General features: G+C 48.2%; 3 protein-coding genes across 7 annotated transcripts in view; 1 reads left to right on the top strand and 2 right to left on the bottom strand.

Annotated features, from left to right (window-relative positions):
• Window positions 1-848: 848 nt before the first annotated feature.
• Window positions 849-20,579, bottom strand: CDK3 (cyclin dependent kinase 3). Of its 3 annotated transcripts, none has more exons than XM_019494244.2 (8): window positions 20,489-20,579; window positions 15,111-15,260; window positions 14,050-14,127; window positions 6,306-6,426; window positions 5,526-5,696; window positions 5,141-5,242; window positions 3,317-3,520; window positions 849-1,789 (listed from the first exon to the last, which is right to left on the bottom strand). In XM_019494244.2, exons 2-8 carry the CDS (start codon window positions 15,236-15,238, stop codon window positions 1,664-1,666), a joined length of 930 nt encoding a protein of 309 aa, XP_019349789.1. In that variant the 5' UTR covers window positions 15,239-15,260; window positions 20,489-20,579; the 3' UTR covers window positions 849-1,663. The 3 variants fall into 3 exon arrangements, with proteins under 3 accessions (XP_019349789.1, XP_014457392.1, XP_059588126.1); XM_014601906.3 differs by lacking the exon at window positions 20,489-20,579 and adding an exon at window positions 16,165-16,716; XM_059732143.1 differs by lacking the exons at window positions 849-1,789; window positions 20,489-20,579 and adding an exon at window positions 16,165-16,742 and having other exon boundaries at window positions 3,427-3,545.
• Window positions 18,035-24,585, bottom strand: TEN1 (TEN1 subunit of CST complex). 2 transcript variants are annotated; one of them, XM_006269237.4, is made up of 4 exons: window positions 24,274-24,585; window positions 20,792-20,901; window positions 20,489-20,646; window positions 18,035-19,324 (listed from the first exon to the last, which is right to left on the bottom strand). In XM_006269237.4, exons 1-4 carry the CDS (start codon window positions 24,583-24,585, stop codon window positions 19,188-19,190), a joined length of 717 nt encoding a protein of 238 aa, XP_006269299.2. In that variant the 3' UTR covers window positions 18,035-19,187. The 2 variants fall into 2 exon arrangements, with proteins under 2 accessions (XP_006269299.2, XP_019349791.1); XM_019494246.2 differs by lacking the exon at window positions 24,274-24,585 and adding an exon at window positions 23,981-24,222.
• The window catches only part of ACOX1 (acyl-CoA oxidase 1), a 33,669-nt gene continuing 33,460 nt past the window's right edge, over window positions 24,585-24,793 (top strand). For both annotated transcript variants that reach the window (XM_006269238.4, XM_006269239.4), the window contains exon 1: window positions 24,585-24,698. In XM_006269238.4, coding sequence (XP_006269300.1) covers window positions 24,590-24,698 — 109 coding nt within the window. In that variant the 5' untranslated portion in view covers window positions 24,585-24,589. The remainder of the gene's footprint in view (window positions 24,699-24,793) is intronic.

The following is a 24,793-nucleotide window of genomic DNA, read 5'->3' as shown; positions in this document are numbered from 1 at the left end:
CCTATCTACTGAGCATTGTGCCTCAAAAAGCTGGTAGTATATAGAGGAGATGTCACTGAATTATAGCAAAATCCCAACTATGTAACACAAGCTTAGCTGCAGAGTTTTGAGAGCTGCAGGAAATACTTGGCCATCACCCTCTTGTTAACAAAGAATAGACTGAAATGTATAATCCTGAAATGTTGGCAGCTGCTTCCTTGACGTTCTCTAACAATAATGCTTTTTTTAAAAATCTAGTTTTGGAAATGAGAAGGCTTAGGCATCCCCACTGGCTTTTAAATCCCCCCTGTAACTACAAGAATTATGGGTGGCTATGTGGAAAAGGTCAGTTGTTCAGTGTTGTTTTTCACTGGAGAAAGATGGCTAATAGCTCCTCCTGGTGTATCACTGCAGTCCAGGCATCTGTTGTAAGTCAGAAAAATGTTGCAAAAGAGGGAAATTACAGAAAGACTTTTGCTGTTGAATTTGTTCGTTGGAGCTTCTCTGGTCCCCTTCATAAGGGGAAAGAGCAAACTACGGAGCAAAGAAATCATCTGTCTCCAGTGTGTCTCAGTAAATCAGATTTCAATCTTCATTGGCTTGTACTAGTTTTCATTGCAAAGAAACCTAGTTCCTTCCTGCAGCTGAACTGCTTGTCCTGCAGAAGGATCTTTAGGTAGCCTCTTCCTGTCATTGTACAACACAATATGGATGACAGTGCAGCAGTTACCAACACAAAGGGGTTGGGGAGGGGAAAGAAGAGTGACTGGAGAAGGTGACAGTATATACAGGACCTGACCAACTTTGGCTTCTTTTTCCTTGGCCCATGTGAGCAACTAACCCAACAGAGGAGTCAATGAAACATTCAATAACATTTCTGAACAATCCCAAGTTTTTATTTTTTCGAATGCAGAAGGGAATTCCCAGAACTGCATCCAAAGTTAACAATAAATCTCTTCTGAAAGGAGAATGGTGAGAACTTTTCAAAGCCAAACAGTGGTGTTTCATATGGAACATCTTGCAACAGCAAGAGGAAAATGAGGATTCTCCAAAATGGCATTACTTGACTTTTCCTACTCTTCAAATGCTTTTGACTACCCCTTTTAGCAAGTGGAAGGTCATTCTAGATTATTTTAACAAGGAATTAAAACTCCTAACAATTTAAACCCACCGACTCATCAATACTAATGAAGCCCATCCTTATTAATAGCGGTAAATGGTGGTGTGCATGGACCACTTGCCCTGAACTGAGGTCAGAGACTTCCTGATGTTTGGAAACTAAGCCAACAAATCTCTTTGCAATATCCGAACCACAGTAGTGAGTGGGCTGTAAACAGGTGCTGGAGAGAAAATCTACACTGCACCGGGCATTGCTGGCCAAGGAGGACAAGCATTTCAAAGCTAGTCTCTATTGTGAGTCTCCTGTTTTCCTAAGGATGGTGCCATCAGATCTGTCCCCATCACAAGTAACTACCTCACAAAGATGAACTAACATAACTTAGACCAACATTGCTCAGCAACAGGCTGAGAGCATCCAAAAACGAGAACTACCTCTCCCTTTGGGGTTTTGTAAAACGCAGATTTTAAATTTAGGCACTTTCCCTGCTAAGTCAACAAAGAGGGCAAATGTACTGACACAAAGAGCTCTGCGTTAAGATGCAATGCTTTCTACACACCTACACATCTATCTGTAGCGTCTCTGCAGCCCACATTGGTCTTTGATGTTGTGAGGGCTTTGCTGAAAGAAGTACTGGTGATTCAGGGCTGTTTTGGCTGAAATGCGCCTGCTGGGGTCATAAAGGAGCAATTGCTGCAAAAGAAAACCAAGAGGATATTTTAAAAAATGTTTAACATTATCACAAGATTATTAACATCCTTATACTAAATGCGAAAGCTCTTGAGTACTGCAAGCCTGTGGCACTTCTCCAGCCTCAAAAGGGGGTAGGTAGCCTTTTATCTGATGACCCCAGAGGCCTTCATAGGCTTAATCAAATGGGGTAAAATTCCAGTTGAGTCAGATATACTGATATCCCATTTTACAGATTGAGGAAAGAGAAGGTAAGTGATTAGCATAAGATAATTTAACGGCAGTGTGGAAAACAACCTAAATTAGTCGTTCCTCTACAGAATTCCCAACCATCAAAGCACACTTTCCCAAGTATTTGGAAAAAAATAGATACATTAGAAAGCCCACTATGGACCAGAGCTATGGCCTCTGCCTATTTGAGTTTAATTAGACCAGGCACCTTGTGTTCCTTTTAGTGTGGCTTGAGCACAAGCAGGGGAAGAACCTGCTCCAGATAAACACATGTAGGCCTTGTTGCTACTGTTCTACTATATGGGACCACTGATCAGTACTTTATACATCCCTGCCCACTATATAGCCCCATGACTTTCCATCCAAAAATACCTGACAAAAGAACACCAACTGGTTTACCCACTTGGTCACCTAGCTGGTTCCACTAAGTGATGGTAATTTTAGAGGTGTAGGATTCTCTTACTGTATGTTGCCTGAGGGAGAAAAATCTCTTGACCATAGCTTGAGATAAATGCAGCCTTCCTGTAACACATTGCAATGTAACACTTGGCAACCTAAGGCAATAGCTCTGATTGCTGAAGATGAGAACAAACTTCTATACAGGTAAAAAATATAGGTGCATTTTCCAATGCATGAACTATAGTGACCTTAATAACAGGGACTATAGAGGATAAAATTCACTGCTATTCTAACATTTTTGAGACCTTTGGTTTTAGATGCCTGGTTTAGGTTTTAGGTGCATGGAGATGGGCAGTAAAATAATTTTAATAGAAGAGATTCATAGATTTTTAAGATTTTAAGAAAGAATGTCTTTACTGTCCGAGCCCCCAAGGTCTGGAATAGCCTGCCACCGGAGGTGGTTCAAGCGCCCACATTGAACACCTTCAAGAGAAAATTGGATGCTTTTCTTGCTGGGATCCTATGACCCCAGCTGACTTCCTGCCCTTCGGGTGGGGGGCTGGACTCGATCTTCCGAGGTCCCTTCCAGCCCTAATGTCTATGAAATCTATGAGATTAGGATTAAGAGACCTTTATGAGCATTAATTGGACCACCTGCATAATGCAGACCATAGCCCTTCACTCAGTGACTTGTGTATGCAGACTAGTAGAATGAATCCCGTTTCCCAAACTGCATCTTTTGTGGCCAAGAGATTAAACATATAGCAGCACAAACTGGAGGCAGGGGAAACCCACAAACACAATTTGCATATGTGTAACTTCAGCCTGAAATTCTATTTTCTCCCATACCTGAAAGGTTTGACATCAGCACCTGCTCCACCCCTTTACCCTGCCACTCACCGCCAACAGGTCTCTTCCATCCCGGTCCAGATTGGGAACGATTTCCTTCATCTCTCTCCTGGTCCATATGGGAAAGTCCCTTTTATAGTCAGGAAGCTGGGTTACCCCTGGCCATGCGGCCTCGGTGGGCGTGCCCAGGACGCGGAAAATCCGGAAAAGCTGGTCGATTTCGGAGTCTCCCGGAAACAAGGCTTTTCTAGTGACCTGGAAACAAGGCTTTTCTAGTGACCTGGGAACAACACGCATTGCTCCTTCATGCCTGTGGCTGCCTTTAAGCAGCTTCCTGATCAGAACAGTATTCAGCTGTGATGGGATGCTGGTAATACCCCTGCTGTGAGGGCTCACAACTCAGGAAGGATGTTGTGACCCTGAAAGCAGTGCTGTAAGTTTGGGAGAGTGAAAGAAGGCTATGCCTGCCTTTCCTCTTTCCATTTCTCCTCCACTTGTTCTTCTTTTCCATTCACATGCGCACATAGACACACTCGTGTGCGCACGCACACACACTCCTCCTGGTCCCCTTCTGTCCCCAGCACTCCTTCAAGGCAGCTGCCTTCCATGGACAACTCTGTTCCCTGACAGCTCCAGCTTCTCTTACACAACAGCACCTTCTAGCGGTAGCAGCATCTTACTCCCTGTTTCAGGCCTTGCCAGGAAGAACCTGGGTATCTATGGAAGCAGGAAGAACTAACCCCATGTGGGTGAAGCTCCAGCTCTCTGCAGGCTATGGTGTGACAACCATGAGCGCAGGGAAACTGGATCTCTCTAATGCAGTCATCCTGCTGCAGCCAGCTGTTAGGAGCAGGTACCTGAGCAGTGATAATGAAATCCACCATTGCTCAGAAGGCAGACACAGAGCTCACCTGGGGTTTGAAGTGGTACCTCAGTCTAGGGTGACCACCTTTTCAGAAGGGGAAGGCAGGACACGTGTCTGCCTCTCCCCAGCAGTGCCGGACCAGATCTGGGTGGGGTGGGGGCAGATGCAGCCTGCCTGCTGCAGGCTCAGGGCTACCTGCCCTGCTGCCTTTCCCTTGGGAGCCCTATGCTGGCTGCGCACATCCTGTCCACCCGGCAGTAGGGGGCACAAATCCACTCCGCTGCCCTTGATGCTGTTGGGTGGGCAGGGGGCACCTTGCCATGGCAGCACAGCCAGCAGAGGGCTCCTGGGGGGAGAGCAGCAGGGCAGGCATCTGCCCCTGCCCCGTGCACAAATCTGGAAGGGCATGTGCCCCCCATGCCCCCCACCCCCTTGAAGATCTCCATCCTGTTCCCTGCCCCAGTTCCATTAACCGCCCTGGATGGGCAGCATGCCCAGCCCCTGCCTCACTCTCTCCCTCACTGTGGGGGCCTTGAGATGCCCCTGCCCCAATACTCCCTCCCCTGCCATAGACTTACCTGCAGGGAGCTGCTCTCCACATTTCCCAGCTGTATTCCCAGCCATGTGCATGTCTGTGGGCACACACATGCTTGTGGTGTCTCCTGTGTCCCGCTCCCAGCAGCCCCTTATAGGCTGGAACACTGCCAGCCTGAAAGGGGGAACCCGTCATTTCCCGTGGATCCCTGCATGAGGCTGCAAATCTGGGACAAATGCTGTCCCGGAGTCATGCAGCCTGGGATCATGACTTGAGGTTCCCATTGCAGGACTGTTCTCCCCAATTAGGGACGGGTGGTCACCTTACCTCAGTCCTGTACTGTCCCCACACCACAGGCTGCATGTGTAGGCTGCTGCCCTCCTGGTTGCCTTTCTTGTGAACAGAGTGTATTCTGTCTTACCCAGGACAGTGATAAAGGTATAAACTGAACCATTAGGAGTTAAACACACTGTACCATTTCTGCAAAGATACAGCCAATGCTCCAGATGTCCACCGCAGTTGAATAGTATTTACATCCCAACAAGATCTCTGGGGCCCGGTACCACAAGGTCACTACCTGCAGAAAACCAATTTTCATTGTCAGGCAAGCAAGGTTCCCTGCGTTTGGCATGGGCAATTCCAGCATTAATCTATGTCCTCTCCATCCACATAAAGGGTCAGCAGACACATGAACTGTGCAATCAGAGCATGGCATTTAAATGCCCAACACAAAGGTAATTAACGATAGGCATGTTGGAGGATAATCTACGAATTTCTACAAAATTGGAGAATTTAAACAAAACAGATTAGCTAAGAGGACAGATAGAGGCACCTTTGATGGGACGGGACCCTAACATTACCTCATGTGTGTAAGTGCGCAAAGGAACTCCGAAGGCTCTTGCCAGACCAAAATCTGCCAGCTTGATGGCTCCAACTTCATTGATAAGCAGGTTCTGCGGCTTCAGGTCTCTGTGAATGACTCGGTGCGAGTGACAAAAGTTCACACCCTGCAGCAGTTGGAACAGGTAGCTCTACAGAGGGGAGATTCCAGACACAGATGTAGTTGGACATTGTGGAAGACTTGGGTGTCTTAAATTAGCATCCTTAAAACAGGGGAGTCCTCTAAACATGTGGGCAGCACCTCCCTGGAAAACACTGCATTATAGCAATGCAACCTCTGTCAGTCCAACTCCAGTCAGACTTGTTACATGGGGAGTAGGGAATCAAATTTCAGTGGTGATACCAGAGGCACAACCAATATTTCAATGCTGAGCATACTATTAGCAGCTCTCCTGAATACACTTCCACCTTCAGTTTGTGGTCAAACAAGCTGAGAGGATCAGAAGTGGCTGGGAAAATTAATATACTGAAAGGCAATGCCTAGAGGGTTTCCTCTCCTCCCCTACAAGATGCACCAGGTTTAGTCACCCTGGGTCTGACCTGCCGAGTTAAGACACTGCAGCTCTGAGTGACTTCTGTATTGGAACTGGTCCCTTATGCTGGGAGCTTAAGGAAAGGCTCTAACAAGATCTAACAAATAGCTAAGCAGTTCTGATTCTCACTGGTAGAAGGCAGCAAGTCTCAATACTGCTGACAAGCATTTTGCCCGGGGAGCGCTCCAGCTTCATGGAACGTTGTACCTTGACCAAACTCAGCGGGAGCTCTCCTGTCCAAGACGAGTCCATGTACTTCTTCAAGTCCTGATTCAGGTACTCAAAGACCAGATACAGTTTCTTCTGACTGTGCAGTACATCCAGAAGCCTAGAAATGAAACACAGCTATTGCCTGAAGAGCAGAGCTTAAGTCCTGCTTCTCACATTGACTCTGGTGACATTCCTAGAGAGAGAAGGGGATGAAATCTTCCTTTTATAAGTAGATCCTTTTTCAGGCAGGCAGGTCACTATTGCCTTTGGCTGCACTCAACATACCGCATGGGCACCTGCATTCTTTCACCTCCCTATGCAGACCAGCAGGCATGGATTTGTCTAAATAACAGCAATGGTAAGTATGGAACAGTAATGGTCCAAACACATCTAAGCCACTGGAGCCAAACTGAAGTCATCTGCTGTAGAAAAGGCCATTGGAAATCATCTATATCATTTCTCTTTCAGCTTCTTTTCTTCAGTGACTGACCATAACACAATTGTTCTGGTTTTCCCAGCATCTCCCTGGCAGCTCTCTAACCCTTCCATCTTCCAGTAGCAGCAACTGGTTTGTACATGAGACCAGAGGGCCAGTTCCAATAGAGGTGCAAACAGGTCTGGATTCAGCGACGGAGCAGCAGCTAAGGAGCTTTTTTTTTTTTGAAGAAACTTTTTGTGCTCCAAGTCAAATCAGCCAAATCAAGTCCAAATCCATGAGTCAATCCAGAACCATAAGTGGCCCTACAACTGGCAAACATCCTCTGCCCCCACCAAGGGCTTCAAATATTTCCAAAATCTTTTGGCGGGCATCCTATGTAAAGGCTCAAGCCCAGAGGCTTGGGGTTTGGATGCCCCCAAGTTTCACCTGCCCTCAGACATACATACGGCCACAGGAACAAGGAGCAAGAAGCCTCCCATTTCCATAAAACAGGCATTAAGCCCCAACACCTTGGCGGGTACTAAACCATGCCAGAAGAACAGTTATCCCTGGGAAGCTTAAGAAAAACTGCCTTCTTGGACCCAGATACAGGGTGTTTCCCCTGCCAGGTAAGCAGCAACTGAGGAGCTGGGCAGCAGTCGCTGGCAAGATTGGAGGGCAGGGATAGGAATGGTCTGCAACCCATTCCTGCCAGGTGCACGGACAGCGCTGAAAAGGACAGGGAAAGCCTGATGAAGGCAAAAACAAAGCCAGCAGGAAGGGGCATTACCCAGAAGCAGCAAGCTGCTGCAGTCCAAGCAGGTCAATCTCAGAGCAGCAACTAGTGCTTGTATTTCAAGCAGGGGGGAAGAGAAACTGTCTGGGAAAAGCCTCTAAGTAATAAATGAGTCTAGGTCAGAAAAACAGGATTGTGGCCAGGCAGTTCAGGGTAATTTTGGCAAGTTCCCAGCGCCCTGTGGGTTGGGAGCCTGGTGCCTTCCATCGACAAACAGGGTGTTCTGTTTCCTTGTGATTGCTACCCCTGATTACAGTTATCTGGAAGTGTCTGTATGCCACAGGTCCTGAAATGGTAGTTCCCAGCCATGCTTTCTGAGGTGCAGTTTTTTTTCTCCATGATCTCAGCAAGGAGACTTGCGTTAACAGAAGGACAAAAAAACTCAAGGAAATTCCCAGGAAGGATGGAAACTTGTATTACGATTCTGAATAGAGGGGAAAAAACTGCAGAAGGAAAAAGAAGAAACCCATTAAGCCAACAGAGCTCTAACCTTGCCCCTCCGGGAAACCCCCCAGCTACAAAAAGAGCTGTGAGCTTTTCCACTGCCTTGTATCACGGGAATGTTCCTACAGAACAAGAGGTAATGGTCTCAGATTGCAACAAGGTTTTATACAATGGATGACTGGAAGAACTTTCTAACTCTGAGGGGGATTAAGCACTGGACCAGATTCCCAAGAGAGATTCTTCATTATTGGAAGATATTGAGCGGAGGCTGGACAACTATTTAGCTAAGATGATTCTGCCTGAAGTAGGGGGTTGGAGTACGTGAACTCCTGCGGTCCTTTCCAGCCCTACATTTCTACGATCCTATAACCCCCAGGGCCTTTCATAGGTGCTTTTATCACTTGAAAAATAATTGCATGCATTGTATAGGTAGACTGAATAGAAAATAATTGTTGTAAGTGGTGGGAAAATGTCTTGGCACTTGCCATTTGATAGACAAACCTTTTTACTTGACATGCAGGAGGTGGGGGTCATCTATTTACCACTTCCAGTGTCCTGCCTAACAAAACTGAATGAAATCAGCAGTAGGGAAATTTCATTGCCATAGCCCAAATAACACAATGCCATAAGCAGACCCCCGCAGTGTTTCTCTTGCAGTATATGACAACTGTGAAAGATTGGACAGTGTCTCTTGCATAATAATGCAGGACAGCGGCTGGGGCAAGACTGGGTTGTGGTAACAAGACTGCTGCAAGAAAATCAAACTCCGCTAATGGCTTGCAACCCATTAGATGTCGAGACAGTGGAGTGCTTGTGGTACCCAATACCAGACCCCTGCCATAAAATAATAAAAGTGATGGTTAAAGTTGTTGGCAGTGACCTGACACGCTCATCACATGCGTCTAGCTAAAAAAGCCAAAGAAAAAGCTGAGCCAGAGAAGGCAAGGAAACTACATATGCATGTCAATTGAACTAGCGACTAAGAAGACAAAAGACTAAATATGCATCTCAAGAGAAACCTGTAAAAGGTACAGGAAGGATGCCCTGTACGTGACAAATGCACCTTGCTCATCTTTCTCAAAACAGGCAACCAGTGTCTAAGGCGTTACAAATGTCTCAACCATTCAATGGATGTCTGGAGTTTGGTAAACAAGCCATCACCAGCACAAGCTACTGCAAATTTGCCCCACTGATAAACTAATACCCCAAAACAGGTCTGGTAACGCCTCTAAGCATCCTGTTTGACCACTCGAGACCCATCATCTGTAACTAACCTATAACTGCAGCGGCTGCAGAGACACACAAGTTTTCACACCTAGGCAAATCCAAAACAGGAGCCAGGCAATTTAGCAGTTGTAATACGATGGTCACCCTTTTCCTTCCTGTTTGTTCGGACTCTAATCAGCCAACTATCAAGGAAAAATGCTTTGAAGCTATACAATTAAACAGTATAAAGCAAGACAGAACTGCCAACAAGGCATGGGCAACTGGTGCTGCCTTAGTCGGGGGGTTGTGGAGCATGTGCCCCCCAGCGACCAGTCAGCAACCGGGAGGCAAGGGGGGGGTCCCCCGTGGCCAGTCTTGATGACCTCCTGGGGGTGCCCTACGGCCAATCTTGCTGACCGGGGGAGGGGGGGTGGGCTGATTGCTGCAGCTGGGGGGGGCGCCACTTCTGGGAGTGGCTGCAGCCACTTCTGGGAGCACAGTGGCACTCCACTCCCTAGCCGGTGCTTGCAGGGGGGGCACTGATACTCTCAGGGGGTGCATGTGCACCCCCATGTACCCCCTATGCATCACCATTGCAGCAAGGTGTGTGCAGTCCAGGGAAGACCAAGAAGCCATCCTGCCACCCAGACGATGGGTGAGAAGACAGAGGCAAGTTCTTTGCCTCTGTCTTCTTGGTCAGGGACCAGGACAGCACTCCCACCACAAGTAGGAGCAACCTTGGGGATAGCACTGCCAGGCCTCGGGTCTGTGCAGATGTAGTTGGGGATCTTCTGGAAGGGCTGGATGTTTTTAGATCTGTGGGCCCCGATGCACTCCACCCACGGGTGTTGAGAGAGCTGGCGGGGGTCATTGCTGTGCCCTTGGCCCGGCTGTACGAGCGATTGTGGTCCACGGGCCAGGTGCCCAGAGACTGAAAACTAGCTAATGTGGTCCCCATTTATAAGAAAGGGAGAAAGGAGGACCCATAAAACTATAGGCCCATAAGCTTTACATCAGTTTTAGGGAAAATCCTTGAAATAATTATCAAGGATCACATCTGTGAGGGGCCAGCAGGGGAGATCATGCCCAGGGGAAATCAACATGGGTTCAAGGCAGGTCCTGCCAGACCAACCTGATGGCTTTTTCTGACCAAGTAACTAAATCCCTGGATGATGGTGTCACCGTGGACGTAGTCTTTCTGGACTTTAAGAAGGCCTTTGACACTGTCTCTCACCCCATTCTCATTAATAAATTGAGCGACTGTGGCACTGATACCTACACAGTTGGTTGGGTCAAAAATTGGCCGATTGGGCACACCCAGAGAGTGGTGATTCACAGATTCATAGATGTTAGGGTCGGAAGGGACCTCAATAGATCATCGAGTCCGACCCCCTGCATAGGCAGGAAAGAGTGCTGGGTCCAGATGACCCCAGCTAGATGCTCATCTAACCTCTTGAAGACCCCCAGGGAAGGGGAGAGCACCACCTCCCTTGGGAGCCCGTTCCAGACCTTGGCCACTCGAACTGTGAAGAAGTGTTTCCTAATGTCCAATCTAAATCTGCTCTCTGCTAGCTTATGGCCATTATTTCTTGTAACCCCTGGGGGTGCCTTGGTGAATAAATACTCACCAATACCCTTCTGTGCCCCCGTGATGAACTTATAGGCAGCCACAAGGTCGCCTCTCAACCTTCTCTTGCAGAGGCTGAAAAGGTCCAGTTTCTCTAGTCTCTCATCGTAGGGCTTGGTCTGCAGGCCCTTAACCATATGAGTGGCCCTTCTCTGGACCCTCTCCAGGTTATCCGCATCCCTCTTGAATTGCGGCGCCCAGAATTGCACGCAGTACTCCAACTGCGGTCTGACCAGCGCCCGATAGAGGGGAAGTATCACCTCCTTGGACCTATTCGTCATGCATCTGCTGATGCACGATAAAGTGCCATTGGCTTTTTTGATGGCTTCGTCACAATGACGACTCATGTTCATCTTGGAGTCCACTAGGACTCCAAGATCCCTTTCCACTTCCGTACCACCCAGCAGGTCATTCCCTAGGCTGTAGGTGTGCTGGACATTTTTGCTCCCTAAGTGCAGCACTTTGCATTTCTCCTTGTTGAACTGCATTCTGTTGTTTTCTGCCCACTTGTCCAACCTATCCAGGTCTGCTTGCAGCTGTTCCCTGCCCTCCAGCGTGTCTACATCTCCCCATTTCATAGGTTTCATAGGCATTAGGGCTGGAAGGGACCTCGGAAGATCATCGAGTCCAGCCCCCCGCCCAAAGGGCAGGAAGTCAGCTGGGGTCATAGGATCCCAGCAAGATAAGCATCCAGTTTCATCTTGAAGGTGTTCAATGAAGGCGCTTGAACCACCTCAGTTGGCAGGCTGTTCCAGACCTTGGGGGCTCGGACAGTAAAGAAATTCTTCCTTATGTCCAGCCTGAAACGATCTTGTAGTAGTTTGTGACCATTCGTCCTCGTCATCCCTTGGGGCGCTCTGGTGAACAAACGTTCCCCTAGATACTGGTGGTCACCCCTGATAAACTTGTAGGTGGCCATCAGATCACCCCTGAGCCTGCGCTTTTCCAGGCTAAAGAGCCCCAGGGCTCTCAGCCTGTCATCGTAGGGTCTGCTTCCCTGACCTCTGATCATGTGCGTGGCTCAAAATTACTACTTGTGTCCAAGAACCACAGATATAAAGTCAGTCTCCAATAGACAAATTCTAAATATTTTTAAATTACTTTCTACTTCTCAATAATCTGATACAAAATCTGGTAAAAAAGTTCATAACTTACTTTTTAAAAAAAACATGTTTTTAATAGGCTTGTTCTACAGTTAGCTTCTTCCTAGAATTCAAGTGTCAGTTTGTTATGCAATTACACCACCATAGCTTTGTGTCATCTGCAAACTTGGTCAGAGTACATTTCACTCCCTCGTCCAAGTCACTGATGAAGACATTAAAGAGTATCGGTCCCAGGACTGAACCCTGCGGGACCCCACTGCCCACACCCTTACAGGTCGAAACCGACCCATCCACCACGACTCTCTGGGTGCGACCCTCTAGCCAATTCGCCACCCACCGGACTGTGTAGTCATCCAAGTCACAGCCTCTTAACTTGTTCACCAGTATGGCGTGGGATACCGTATCGAAGGCCTTCCTGCAGTCTAAGTATACGACATCCACCCCTCCTCCTGTGTCCAGGTGTTTCGTAACCTGGTCATAAAAAGAGACTAGATTGGTCAGGCACGATCTGCCTGCCACGAACCCGTGCTGATTTCCCCTCAGCATAATTTGTCCTGCCGGGCTCTCAAAAATGTGAGCCTTGATAATTTTTTCAAAGACTTTGCCAAGGATGGAGGTGAGACTGACTGGCCTATAGTTGCCCAGGTCCTCCTTCCTCCCCTTTTTGAAAATGGGGACCACGTTGGCCCTTTTCCAGTCCTCCGGGACTTGGCCCGTGCGCCACGAGCTTTCAAATATTCCCGCCAGTGGCTCTGCAATGACGTTGGCCAGTGCCTTCAGCACCCTCGGATGGAGCTCATCCGGGCCTGCCGACTTAAAGGCATCCAGTTCTTCCAAGTGCCTCTGCACCACCTCAGGGTCTACGCATGGCAGTCTGGTGCCTTGCTGCTGATGGACAGGTCGTACTCAACCTGGCGGGATGTAAATAGTGGGGTTCCCCAGGGCTCAGTCCTGGGGCCCACACTGTTCAACATCTTCATCAGCAACTTGGACGAGGGGATGGAAAACACGTTGTCCAAGTTTGCCAATGACACCAAGATGTGGGGAGAGGTAGGCACGCTCAAAGGGAGAGAGAGGCTGCGATTAGATTTAGACAGGCTGCAGAAGTGGGCGGCTGGTAATAGGATGGGGTTCAATGTAGATAAATGCAGGGTGCTGCACCTGGGGAGAAGGAATCCACAGCATACATACAGGCTGGGGAGTTCCCCCCTTGTGAGCACAGAGACGGAAAGGGATCTTGGAGTCATTATTGAATCCAAGATGAACATGAGCCGCCAATGCCAGACCGCAGCCAGCAAAGCCAACCGCACCGTGTCGTGCATCCAAAGATGCATCTCAAGCCGGTCCAGAGAGGTGATACTCCTGCTCTATGCGACATTGGTCAGGCCGCAGTTGGAGTACTGCGTCCAGTTCTGGGCACCGCACTATAAGAAGGATGTGGCCTGCCTAGAGAGGGTTCAGAGGAGGGCCACCTGCTTGGTTGGAGGGCAACAGGGCAGGCCCTATGAGGAGAGGCTGAGGGACCTGACCCTGTTCAGCCTCAGCAAACGGAGGGTGAGGGGGGATTTGGTGGCTGCCTGCAAACTAGTTAGGGGAGATCAGCAGCAAATAGGAAGGGCCCTATTCCCCCCAGCAGCACCTGGGGTGACAAGGAACAATGGGCAGAAGCTGCTGGAGAATAGGTTCAGGTTAGAGATTAGGAGGCACTATTTCACTGTTAGGGTAGCTAGGATCTGGAACCAACGGTCCTCGCTCCTACCTTGGGTAAATTAAAAAAGAAGTTGGATGAACACCTGTCTGGGGTCGTGTGATACCAGCGTGTGCTCCTGCCAGTGGGGGAGTCAGACTAGATGATCTGTTCAGGTCCCTTCTGACCCCAAACTACTATGAAACTATGAAACGATAAGCAAAGGATCCAGGCTGTGAGGCTGTACAAGAACTGCTTCCTGCCTGCATTGGGTAAAGGTCTCTTTGCAGCTAAGATCATACAAGGACTAATACCTCATTTTATATTGGGAAAGAGTCTTTTTCTGTCAGTTTTGTAGCTTGTTGGCAGTTATTAAAGCAAGCCTTTCTGCTATTCATCAGCTGTGTCAATTCTTAAAGCACTAGGTTTAAAAACCCGTTTTTTAGTGCAACACTCTTACCTGACTATGTTTGGATGCTTAAGTTCCTTGAGCAGTGAGATTTCTCTGATTGCTGTACTTGGAACACCTTCGGTCTCCCTGTGGGGAAGACAGGCTCTGTGTCATGGTACACTCATTGCAATCCCATCGTTCTCCAGGTATATTACTGGCGAGACGCCGATGGATGTAACTCCCAGGTGTCTTCCATTCTAGCCTTTCTTTTTGGTGGACACTTACTATATAAATCATAAGGTGCTTTGACTTAGGAGCTCCATTAGCCTCTATCTACCTGACTCAGACTTAGAGGGTCAGACCAGCTGAAGATGAGTGAGCCACCCAGCTGGGATCAGGTTTCCAAAAAGAGCCATAAATGACTAATGGGATTTGCTGGGTGAGGAGCTCTCTTGAAAGCCAGGCCTTTATTTAGACCAATTAAAGGGAGTCTGTTAGTCCCACTGGCATGGATGGGGTCAACTCAGCTGCGTGTCAACAGGGTTTGCACGTAGTGTACGTGTACCCACACCAGTGAGACTGGGGTTGCAAAAGCCCTGCTGAGGGGGGCTGAGGAGGCAGAATCTTGCAACAAGGAGTGTAAAACCCTGCAGTTTCTGTGGCTATCTGAGGTCGGTTGGTTGCTCTCAGGCTAAAGTACATTTTTTGTCGCTGTCTAGGAGCTTTTAGTCAGTAGTACCAATCAGTCATGCTGGACTGATGACCCTGGGGGGCTGTAACCAGGATTTCAATCTTTGCCAATAATGCGCCACACGTGACATCGGCTGGATCCTAGCTCTAAGTTTTGATTTATGCTTGACTAGGATAATTGCTTTCAAGTATGACTGAGCTGCCGCTTTCTCACTGACTGAGATTTCCCCCCCCTTTACGTGTCCAAACCTGCCACAGACAATCCCAGCAGGGCACTCTCATGGTTTCTTCACACTGCGAGGTGCTCTGCATAACCACGTTACAGCAGGAGCTGCATTTTGAAAACCACTCCCAGCCCTACCACCGGGTGACCCAATCTTCTGGCTTCCAGCTCAGAATTCGTGGCCTGGGTCTCCGCTTAGTGGATTAAAGACACTCACGAATCGAGACGGATTTTCTTCAGAGCCACCAGCTGCCCCGTCTGCTTGTTCCTAGCTTTGTAGACCACGCCATAGGTTCCTTCCCCAATCTTTTCCACCTTCTGGAACACCTCCTGGAACGTGTCCATGTATCTTCTTGCTGCCTTGGATCTGCAACATGCCCTCGATGCATTAGTAGGGGTTCCCCTTTGCCCTTTTTCCTGAGCATTGCATTCTAAAGGGGAGGAAGTCCTGGCTCCTGTACCTCTACCATAATGTTAGATAAGCAAAGGTATTGCCTTAAAACCTTGCCACCGCAATACCCTCATCAAACCTCTCCCAACCCCTGCAGATCAACTTCCCATTGTTAAAATATCCCCAGAAGAGCCTCACGTATACACGACCCTTCTTGCACGTCTCCCACAATAACCAGTTGACAAGTCCATGAGGCCTCAACATGCCACAATGCCTTCCCAGTCCAATGGCACTTAGAGCAGTGCTGCTATACAAATAAATAATGCATGCAGCCCATCCAATATACCTGCAATTCGTTATGTGCTCTGGTTTGGGCTCTGAATACATGCCTTGGTATATAGAAATTCCCTTCTTTGATCAAAGAATGGGTTCTTATAAGATAAATATGCTGGAGAACGGGTCTAGATACCAAAAGCCTCAACTGATCCTGCCTCATGTCATCTCCTTTTCCTCCCCCTGCCCATAAATTGCTTTTCACCCAAGACTCCTTCTGTGCCTCCATGTCCTACACAATATTGTTCCTTACCAGCCACCAGTTCAATAGTATTGGCTATTTTTCCCAATGTTTCTTATGATGCAAAATCTGCCTGTGCATGTGTGCACCCATTTCCCAACCACACTAACCCTGTACCGAAGTTCCTAAAGTCCGTGCTCATGCCTATGGAAAACAGTCACCACTGTTTAACTTCCCCAGTGCTGTAAAGACAGCACTGTGCTTTACTGATGTCTAAAATTTTTGCATGGACAGTGGGCCCCGCAGCCTGTAAAAGGGATGGATTTGCATTCATCTGCCTGCCCAAGAAGCTATCGAGGGAATTACATTGCTTGGGTAATGCCGTGGGCAGCCTGGAGCTTGCCTGTTCAGCCACTGTACGCAGCACCAACGCAGCTGCCCCCAGCCAGGTCTGCAGGCAGCACTGGCCTTCTGCTTGCCATGTGCCCTTCCTCCCATCTACTGAGTCCCTAAAGGGTCAAAACTCATCTGGACTCTCACACCCCCATTTGATTTCTCCACCAGGGGGAGATATGCAAGCAATACAGTATAGAGGGCCTAAGTGCTGCCCCATAAAGGAAGGAAATTTGTACAGCAAAGTCATGTTGCATTCTTCCAGGTGCCGGCTGGCATGGAAGGGAAGGGAAAGGCATAAAGAGGTGAGCAGCAGCGGAAGAAACAGATTCTGATGTGGTATCAATGCAGTTCATCGTTCCAATAATCCAGATCAATCTCTCTATGGACTTAAAGGTTGTGGGAAATAGTCAACTAAAGAGTACAAAAAGTGGAAGATCAAGTGATATTCTCAAGGATATGAATGTGGTCTCCCTGGCAAGGAGCAACTGAGACCTGCAGATTGCAAGCTCTCTGGAACCCAGACGTTTTGTTCTGGGTTTCTACAGCACCTGGCCCAACAGGCTCCTGGTATTATGGATGCTATCACAATACTAATAAATATTAACATCTACAACTTACCAGCCTAGGTACAGCTGCGTTCTCTGACATTTTGAAGAGATTGATGGGGCGAGGGGGAATAACTCTATTGGTCAGCCTGAAAATCAGTGGCCTTTGATATGGAAAATGCTGATGAATCTGTCTCAAGAGGCTCAATTCCTATGTAAAGCCTTGAAAACAGGCCTCTCTAATCTTCACTTTCTGTGTTAGCTGTTCTGGGTTCTGGCTTCCTCTCACATGCTCCTTTAACTTTGTAGGATGGCCTGCTCTACATGGACTGGTACGACCCACCCAGCGCCTGAGTTTTTTGGCATGGAAGGTAAGACTACACACTAAGAGTGACTCGAAACAAGCCCTTTTGTTCCACTGCTGGCCTATTATTGATCTTGGAGTCAATAATGAACCTGTCTCTGGGCTTAGATTGAACTTGGAGCATGCTAGGACAATGCTGTGGGAGTTTAATTACTATGTGGGAGAAAAATGCAAGGAAATGTCATCCATACAAACCTAAGGTAAATCTTATGCACTCAGTGTCAGGAAGCTTGTATCATGGGACACAACATACCCCAATATCCTTCTGACTTCCTTCTTGGGAAACTTCCCCTATTGTATATTCACCCCAGAAGTGATGAGCAGAAGAAATAACTGAGAGTACAAAATTTTCTGCATTGGGCTCTACAGTGTGTTCTGCTTTCTAGCTCACCTCAGACCTTGGTGTTCTTGTCACAGCTTGGGATCTTCTCTCTCTCGCAGTCAGACCTATTCTCTCCCACCCCCTACTAGTATTTTTCTGTCATTTATAAAAAGGGTGGCTTTAGTTAAGCAGGTGGTTTGTGCTGGGCGTCCTGAAGCTAGACAGGCCTTGATGGTTTCTCATGTCCTCCTCCTGCTGTAGCTCTTTCAAAGTCCAGTCCCCTTGAAAGACGCTTTTATGGACCCATTATTTTGAAAAGAAAAACCCATGCAGGGTTGCAATCTACCACAGAGGTGGGCAAAAAGTGGCCCACCAGGCCATTCTATCCAGCCTGTGGGGCCCCTAAAATTTTTAGAAAATTAATATTTATCTGCCCCTGGCTGCCTGTTATGCAGCCCTCGATGGCTTGCCAAAACTCAGTAAGTGGCGCTCCACGCAAAATAATTGCCCATCCGATATATACCATGTCATCCCCGGGGATGCAGCAGGGACAGATTCAGACACCCTAGGGTGAAAAAGTGTTTTTTAATCCATCCCAGGAGCAGGCTGGACGCTTTCTTCATCTTTATTTATGAAAATCTCAGTCCAGAACATAAGAAATACAATAACAAAAAAAACCCCCAGATTTGGTTTTTTAAAAAGAAAAGCCCCCTTTTCTCCCCCCATACCACTCTCTCCCACTGTAGTTCTTTAGAGGCAAACAACTGGTTAAACTCTGTCTCAGGGGTATTGCAAACGTGTGTTTTGGAATGGATTGGGGCATATTCTTTCCTCGGGTATGCGTGCGACTCTGGCTGCTGTTCAGAGGCAAGGACTAGCCACTCTTCTCTCATGCTATGTCTACACTGCAGTCCAGAGGGGTGTTTGTAGTATACACAGGCACACCCGAGTCAGTTTTAATCTAGCGGACTTGAATCCTGATAGCAGTGAACTCACAGCAGCATCTGGTGTATGAGTATGCCTGGCTCTGTGATATATACTTGACAGCTAAAATTTCTGCTGATACAAATTTGCGATACATACATGAGCTACCCCAGGTACATCTTGAATGTACCAGGCACACTTCTACTGCACTAAAAATAGATCATCACCTATGACTTTATACAGGTTAGCTCTGTATTTGCAATTTATGGCTCAGGGCATCGGCCACTTATTCCTGAAGACCTGGGCTCAAATTCTAATTCAGATCTTGGGTGACAATGCATTTGGCCTCCTGAATGGAAAGGCAGTTTTTCTTTCTCTACAATCTTATTTCTAGACCAACTTAACAACAGAACAGTGAGAGTTCTGGGAATCAGGGCTGTGATACAGTAACAGAGTCATGTGAGCCCAAGGCTGGAAGAGCAGAGAGCATTTCCAGTCCAGTGTGAAATGTATTGGCAGATCTGAGGGACAAACCAGCTTACGCCACAGTTATCCTCCACTTTGGTCACCCACAAAAGGTTGGAGGTGAGAATATAATGGGAGGGGGGGTAGGGAAAAGCAACCTTCTGAGGAACAAGATCCCTAAAGGCAAGTCCAAGTTTTGGGTGCTCTGAGAACATGCAGCAGATTGGGAAGAGACAGTGACTTCAAAAATCAGATGAGGAGCTTGTGATGCTTACATGACAAAAAACTTATGGACAGAGGGCAGGTGCTAGATTAGATATATTGCCTAAAGCTAGGATCCAGCCCAGCAGCAACTCCTTGCAATAGCAGGATGCTAAGAGGCACTGCTCTCCACCTGCCCCTGTCTGTCTTGGAAATATTTCCTCTGCTCCCGTATGGCTTGCTCCAGCATAGACAAATTCATCCCTTCCACACATGTCAGGACTCGAGCCTTCAGCACGGGCCCTTCACCTGCGAACAGAAAATAACTAACGTAGTTTTTCTACAGGAAAAATGTTATGGAGCAACTTCCAGGAAGTACATAAAGCAGGAGAAAGAAAGCTGCCCCTTGGGCAGTGGGCTGGACCTGATGATCTTGCAAGGTCCCTTCCAGTCCTAATGTCTATGAAATCTATGAAAGCTAGAGTTGGAAAGCCCATGGAGAGTAAGGCAGAGATGCCCAAGGACACAGTTTTATACAGAAGCAACTGGAGCTTGACCCAGAGTTGTAGGTTCTGACCCTTACAGGCTGGACACGACTCTCCAGTTTCTCGGACTGTTCCATTTCCGTATCTGCAAGCATGGGGATAATTTGCAATGGCAGCACGCAATTAAAAGCAGGTGTGTTTGCAAAGTGTTTTAAGATAGTTGGTGGAAGCCAGACGGAGTAGTATTGTATTGCAAGTCACTTATGTAATGCAAATCTCCAAGTGTCCTACAAGATAATTAAGAAATCCAGTGATTGATTTATTTGTTCCCTGACAGACCTGGAACAAAGCCACCCAGTTGCTTTTTTGCAACCCTACAGCCCTTCCAAGACTCTCTCTAGAGAACAGCTAAGCCTATCCTCAGGGCACCCTAGCAAATTATACTATAGCAGAGATTAACGTTTTTGGGCAAAGTGCCAAAAACACCCCAACCTCAACTTGTAAGATGTTGGTATGCCAGAGGCAGATGGGGGAGCAGCAGGGGGTCCACTCCTTGTTGTGGTAGCACAGCCCCCACCCCTTCTCCGTCATATCGATACGAACTCCTGGAAGGACGCTTCAGGCTCAATTCCAGGAAAAACTCCTTCACAGTCATGGTGTCCAGACTGTGGAATAAACTCCCTCCAGTGGTGGTGCAGTCACCTACCCTGGAAATCTTCAAAAGGAGACTGGACAGTCTCTTCACTGGGGTCACTGGACCCCAGATGTCTTTTCCTGCCTAGTGCAGGGGGACTGGATAGTTGCTTTGGGTGGAAAAGGTGAATAAAATAAGCCAGAGGCTAAACTGGAGCATGCATCAAGTGACCCTTCCCCCCTCTCCCCTCATGCTGGCAGCACTTCTAGACCTGGGCAGGTCATCCTTCACCCAGACCTGCCCAGTGCCAAATGAACAGTTCCTTACCCATGTACAAGGCAAACAAAAACGTACCATCCCGCTGTTCCATGTCTCCCAAGGCCACATACAGGAACCCAAGCTGGGCTTGGAATGGTTCCACAAATTTGGTGCAAACACGGACCTGGTGCTGGACTGAGTTGTGCTGGGCTGTGAGGACGGCTTCAGACTGGGCCAGGTCATAGCAGTGCAACCTGAAAACAATTGATTTGCTAAACTCAGCTGCAGCAGCCCTCAGAAGTAAGCTGAGACACCCAGGATATGAAGGAAATGCTGAGGGGAGGAAGAAGTTATGGAAAGAAAGAGATGGCCTGGAAGGAGTCTGGGAATAGCACTCACCTGCCAAATGTTCTCAGTGTTTCCCCATCCCGGACAGGTCCAGAATTTATCTCCCAAGGGAAATAATATATGCCAGGATTGAGCAGCATCTTGCACAGCTGCTGCAAGTCCTATAAACACACAAAATTCAAGGCAGGTGTTCAAAGGTTCACAGGATTCCCTTTATTGACTCCCACACTTACCTAGAACTGTCCCCCTTATGCATACAACGAAGGTCCACCCTTGCCTTTCATATCATGTTTAATTCATTTTTGCTAAGTTCTAACTATAAATAAGTATCTTCAAAGTGCTGCACACTTCGTTGCATCCCCTCAGCAGCCGCACAATACAAGTATACTTATTCCAGGTCTACATGTGTCAAAGCTGAAGAAGATAGACTGAGGCTGCCAGAGGCCTCCAAGGAGTCACAAAAGCTAAGGCTAAAGAACTCATGAGCTTTTGGGTCCCACTGCTGTTATCAAGCCTCTAGATTGTGGCTTCTCTCAAAAGATCTTGAAGACCCACTGAAGTATGTAAATGCAACACTGACTACATGGCTCACTGGTGAATGCTCAGGTGGCACAGCATGAAGCTTACAATACGAGCCAAATTCTGAATATTTTCACTGGGTGTTTTTCAGGCCATGTTTGGGTCACAGGGAGTACTGCTGGCTGGCTTCCCCACTAAAAAGCCTTGTGTCAGATATAAAAGGCCATTGACAGTCTCTCTTCATCCAGATCTGTTGTTTCCAGGGCTGTCCCATTTCAGTGCTGCAGGAAGAGGGGCTTATCATTATTTGGATCACAACTTTCCAAGGGATAAGGAATGTATCCAGAGAAAAATAGGGTGTCAGAAGTAGTTTGCTTCAATATATATCTATGGCAGTCAGGCTCCATAACAATATTTAAGAACTCTACAAAGACTTGCAGAGATCTCTCTCCAAGAGGCCTATCCTAAATCAACACAAGGACTCAATGGGCCATAGAGCCCAGAGTCTATGGAGTAGTTATTCCTCAGCTCAAGCTCTGATTCAAATTGCTCTAAGAACAGATCAAAGCCATGAAGGCCAACAACAGATCAAAGCCCCATGGCTTCTAAGCTAGAGCTTATCTCTCTGTCCAAGATCCCCTTCTGCTGTTCCAGTGCCCATATGCACTTCCTGAGAGCAGGTGCCTCAGAGACCCAGGCCTGAGACAATGGGAAACAGAAGCCAACATCGTTGTGGGCTGGAGGAAGAGGAAGCTAAGATCTCGATGCCATCCCTGGAGAGCTTGAGGAAGGTAAGTGGAAATCCTGGCTCGGCAACCCAGGCTTGAAGGGGCACATAAAGGTCTCTGCTTCCCTCATATCCACTCAAGACCTTAATCAAGACAGAGACAGCAAAATACTTCAAACAGGCTGGAAGGCAAGGGCAGATCCAGCGGGGCGCAGTTGCACCCCACACCCTTTCACTCCTTCTCTACCTGAACTTTAAAACCAACTGTCTGGGAGGGTAAGTGGCACTTCTATTGAGGCTCATGGAGTCAACTGACTTCATGGCTCATTATCACCTCCCCGTTTCCTGGTAATCTCTCTCCATTCCCCAAATATTAATGACCCTTTTTTCTCTCATAAGTATTGGACCCTTTTTATGTTCCATAATTAACTATCTTTTCTTCTGCAGTTTTGCTGTCTGTTAGCCATTCCTGGTAACGTCTCTTCTATTTCACAGCCCTGCAGATGCCTTTTAGCTCCAGCTAAAAAACTTAACTTGAGTGTAGTAACTAACTCAGGTGTAGAAGTAATTGACAGCGAGGTATAGGGGTGGATCCACTGGTGCATGCCCCCTTTGATTCCTACTCCATCCAAAGTTTAAAACCAACTGCCTGGCCATGGCAGCAGCTTTTCTGTTCAGGCAGCAGAGAGAGCATCAATTGAATTCATATGCCATTAAAATCTACCTGATTCCTTCTAAACTCTTCATTCTACAGGTGTGAACCACCCTCTCTCCTTTTGAATGATTTTTAATGGTTCCGCTAATCAAGCTATCCTTTGTTCTGCAATCCTGCTGTCTGTTAGCTGTAGCCACTTCTAGTAACGCAGCTCCCACAGACTGCTTTCAACTCTAGTGGGAAACATTAACTCAGGTGTGGAAATAACTTTCAGTGAAGCACTGGATGCATTAAGATGCTCAAGAAGGCTTGATTTTGTTTTATGAATCTGAAAGAGAGGCACATATATAATGAAAGTCTTTGCTCTTGATGGTCCACCAATCAGGCTGGCCTTTCTTTTGTCGTTTTGGTGTCTCCTGGCCAGTCCTGATAACCTCTCTTCTGCTTCACAGCCCTACTGTCCATTTCTAGTTTCAACTAAAAGCTTTAACTCAGGTGGGATAACATTAACTTAGGCAAATATTCACTCAGGTGTGGAAATGACCAACAGCAACGTGTAGGCTGCCCTGTGAAAAAGCTGAGGGACGGTAGAGTGCGTTTCCGGCGCCCAAAAGAGAAACATATGTTAAACCATAACACCAACAGGGCTAAGAACACAGGTATCTCTGGACTACTTTGGCACAGCCAGTTGCGTTTTTTTAATCTAAGGCGTCATGGCTTATAAGGACAGGTTGAGGGAACTGGGCTTATTTAGTCTAGAGAAGACTGAGAGGGGACTTAATATCAATCTTCAACTACCTGAAGGTGGGATCAAAAGAGGATGGAGCTGGACTGCTCTCAGTGGGGACAGATAATAGAACAAGGAGCAATGGGCTCACGTTGCAGCAAGGGAAGTTTAGATTAGATGAGGAAGAATTAGGGGCATCTATACACGTATCTTTGTCTGCTCCAACACCGGGGAAATCCAGCGTGTCAAAGCAGATTCAATTAATCAAGTCTGCGGAGCATGCGAGCTGATGTGCCCAGCGCTGCATCGCATCTATTTGTACAAATGGTGAAATATGCATCATTGCTGAGAAAATGGCAGCAGCGTGGCTTTTGAACAAAAATACCTCCAATGTATTTTAACTCAAAAGAGTGCCACCGCTACTTCCTCAACACTGACGCGCATTTCACCATCTATACAAATGCATGCAATGCAGTGCCAGGTACTTTTGAAAGCACCCAGCACTGTGGCACATACAGGCCTTAGGAAGGTAGGGAAGCACTGGTAAGGGCAACCCCACAGGGCTGGTGGCATCTCCTTCCTTGGAGGCTTTTAAAACCCAGATGAACAAACCTTTAGCTGGGATGAGCTAGTTGGTGCTGGTCCCCCTTGGAGCAGGGGTTGGACTAGCTGTGACCACCTGCGGTCCCTTCCCACCCTCACTATGAACCAGTGACGTTGAGTTCGTTCCAGTGACGTCACATCCATCTTTACTTCACTCTGCAACATCGTAACGTAACGTAACGTAATGTACCCCAACCCCACCCCCGGTCAGTAAAGCTTTCAGCTTCTCTGAACCCATAGCAAGGAAATAGGTTCCCCCCTTGCACAGCTCTGGGGGAGGGATCTTTCCCCCGCGCCCTTACCTCCACTCCCGCCTCCCAGCGCGTCCAATCGCCGCCGCCTCCGGCTCCCACGTGACCGGGACCCAGAGCTCCGCCCCTCAGCAGCGGCCACATGGGGGCGGGTCTCGCCCAGCCAGAGCCTCCCCCTGATTGGTTCCTCCGTGCAGCGTCCCCGCCCCGCCCCCGGGGGGGAGGGGGCGGAGGAAGGAGGGACTCGAGCGTCACGTGACGGCGGCTCGGCGCAACGTGCGGGCTGAGGGGGCGGGGCCTGGCCGGCAGGTCGCTCCCGGCTCGGTCACTAGCTCGCACAGCCGCCGCCGCCGCCGCCGCCATCACGATGAACCCGGACCTGCGCAGGGAGCGTGAGGCGGCCGCCTTCCAGCCGGAGCTGCTCACCCACGTCCTGGATGGCGGCGCCGAGCGCACGAGCCGCCGCCGCGAGATCGGTGAGTGGGAGCCCCTGCCCGCCGGCCTGGAACTCCCCGAGCCCCCAGGCCCCTCCCACATGCCCTGGGACACCCCGCCCCCTCGGCCCCCCACC

This window comes from Alligator mississippiensis, chromosome 8 (genome assembly GCF_030867095.1).
Source record: "Alligator mississippiensis isolate rAllMis1 chromosome 8, rAllMis1, whole genome shotgun sequence".
Lineage (NCBI taxonomy): Eukaryota > Metazoa > Chordata > Crocodylia > Alligatoridae > Alligator > Alligator mississippiensis.
Note: the sequence above shows the minus strand (reverse complement) of the source record. Positions and strands in the feature narration are given on the sequence as shown.

Excerpts from the sequence above, each read along its gene's own strand:
- TEN1 (XM_006269237.4), bottom strand. The coding sequence starts at position 24,585 with ATGGCGGCGGCGGCGGCGGCGGCTGTGCGAGCTAGTGACCGAGCCGGG. Across the intron at positions 20,647-20,791 it reads ACACTGAGAACATTTGGCAG|GTTGCACTGCTATGACCTGG; the intron begins GTGAGTGCTATT and ends AATTGTTTTCAG. Across the intron at positions 19,325-20,488 it reads AGACATGGAACAGCGGGATG|GTGAAGGGCCCGTGCTGAAG; the intron begins GTACGTTTTTGT and ends TTCTGTTCGCAG.
- CDK3 (XM_019494244.2), bottom strand. The coding sequence starts at position 15,238 with ATGGACACGTTCCAGGAGGTGTTCCAGAAGGTGGAAAAGATTGGGGAA. Across the intron at positions 5,697-6,305 it reads TCCCGCTGAGTTTGGTCAAG|AGCTACCTGTTCCAACTGCT; the intron begins GTACAACGTTCC and ends TCCCCTCTGTAG. Across the intron at positions 3,521-5,140 it reads GCTGTATCTTTGCAGAAATG|GTCACTAGAAAAGCCTTGTT; the intron begins GTACAGTGTGTT and ends CCTTGTTTCCAG.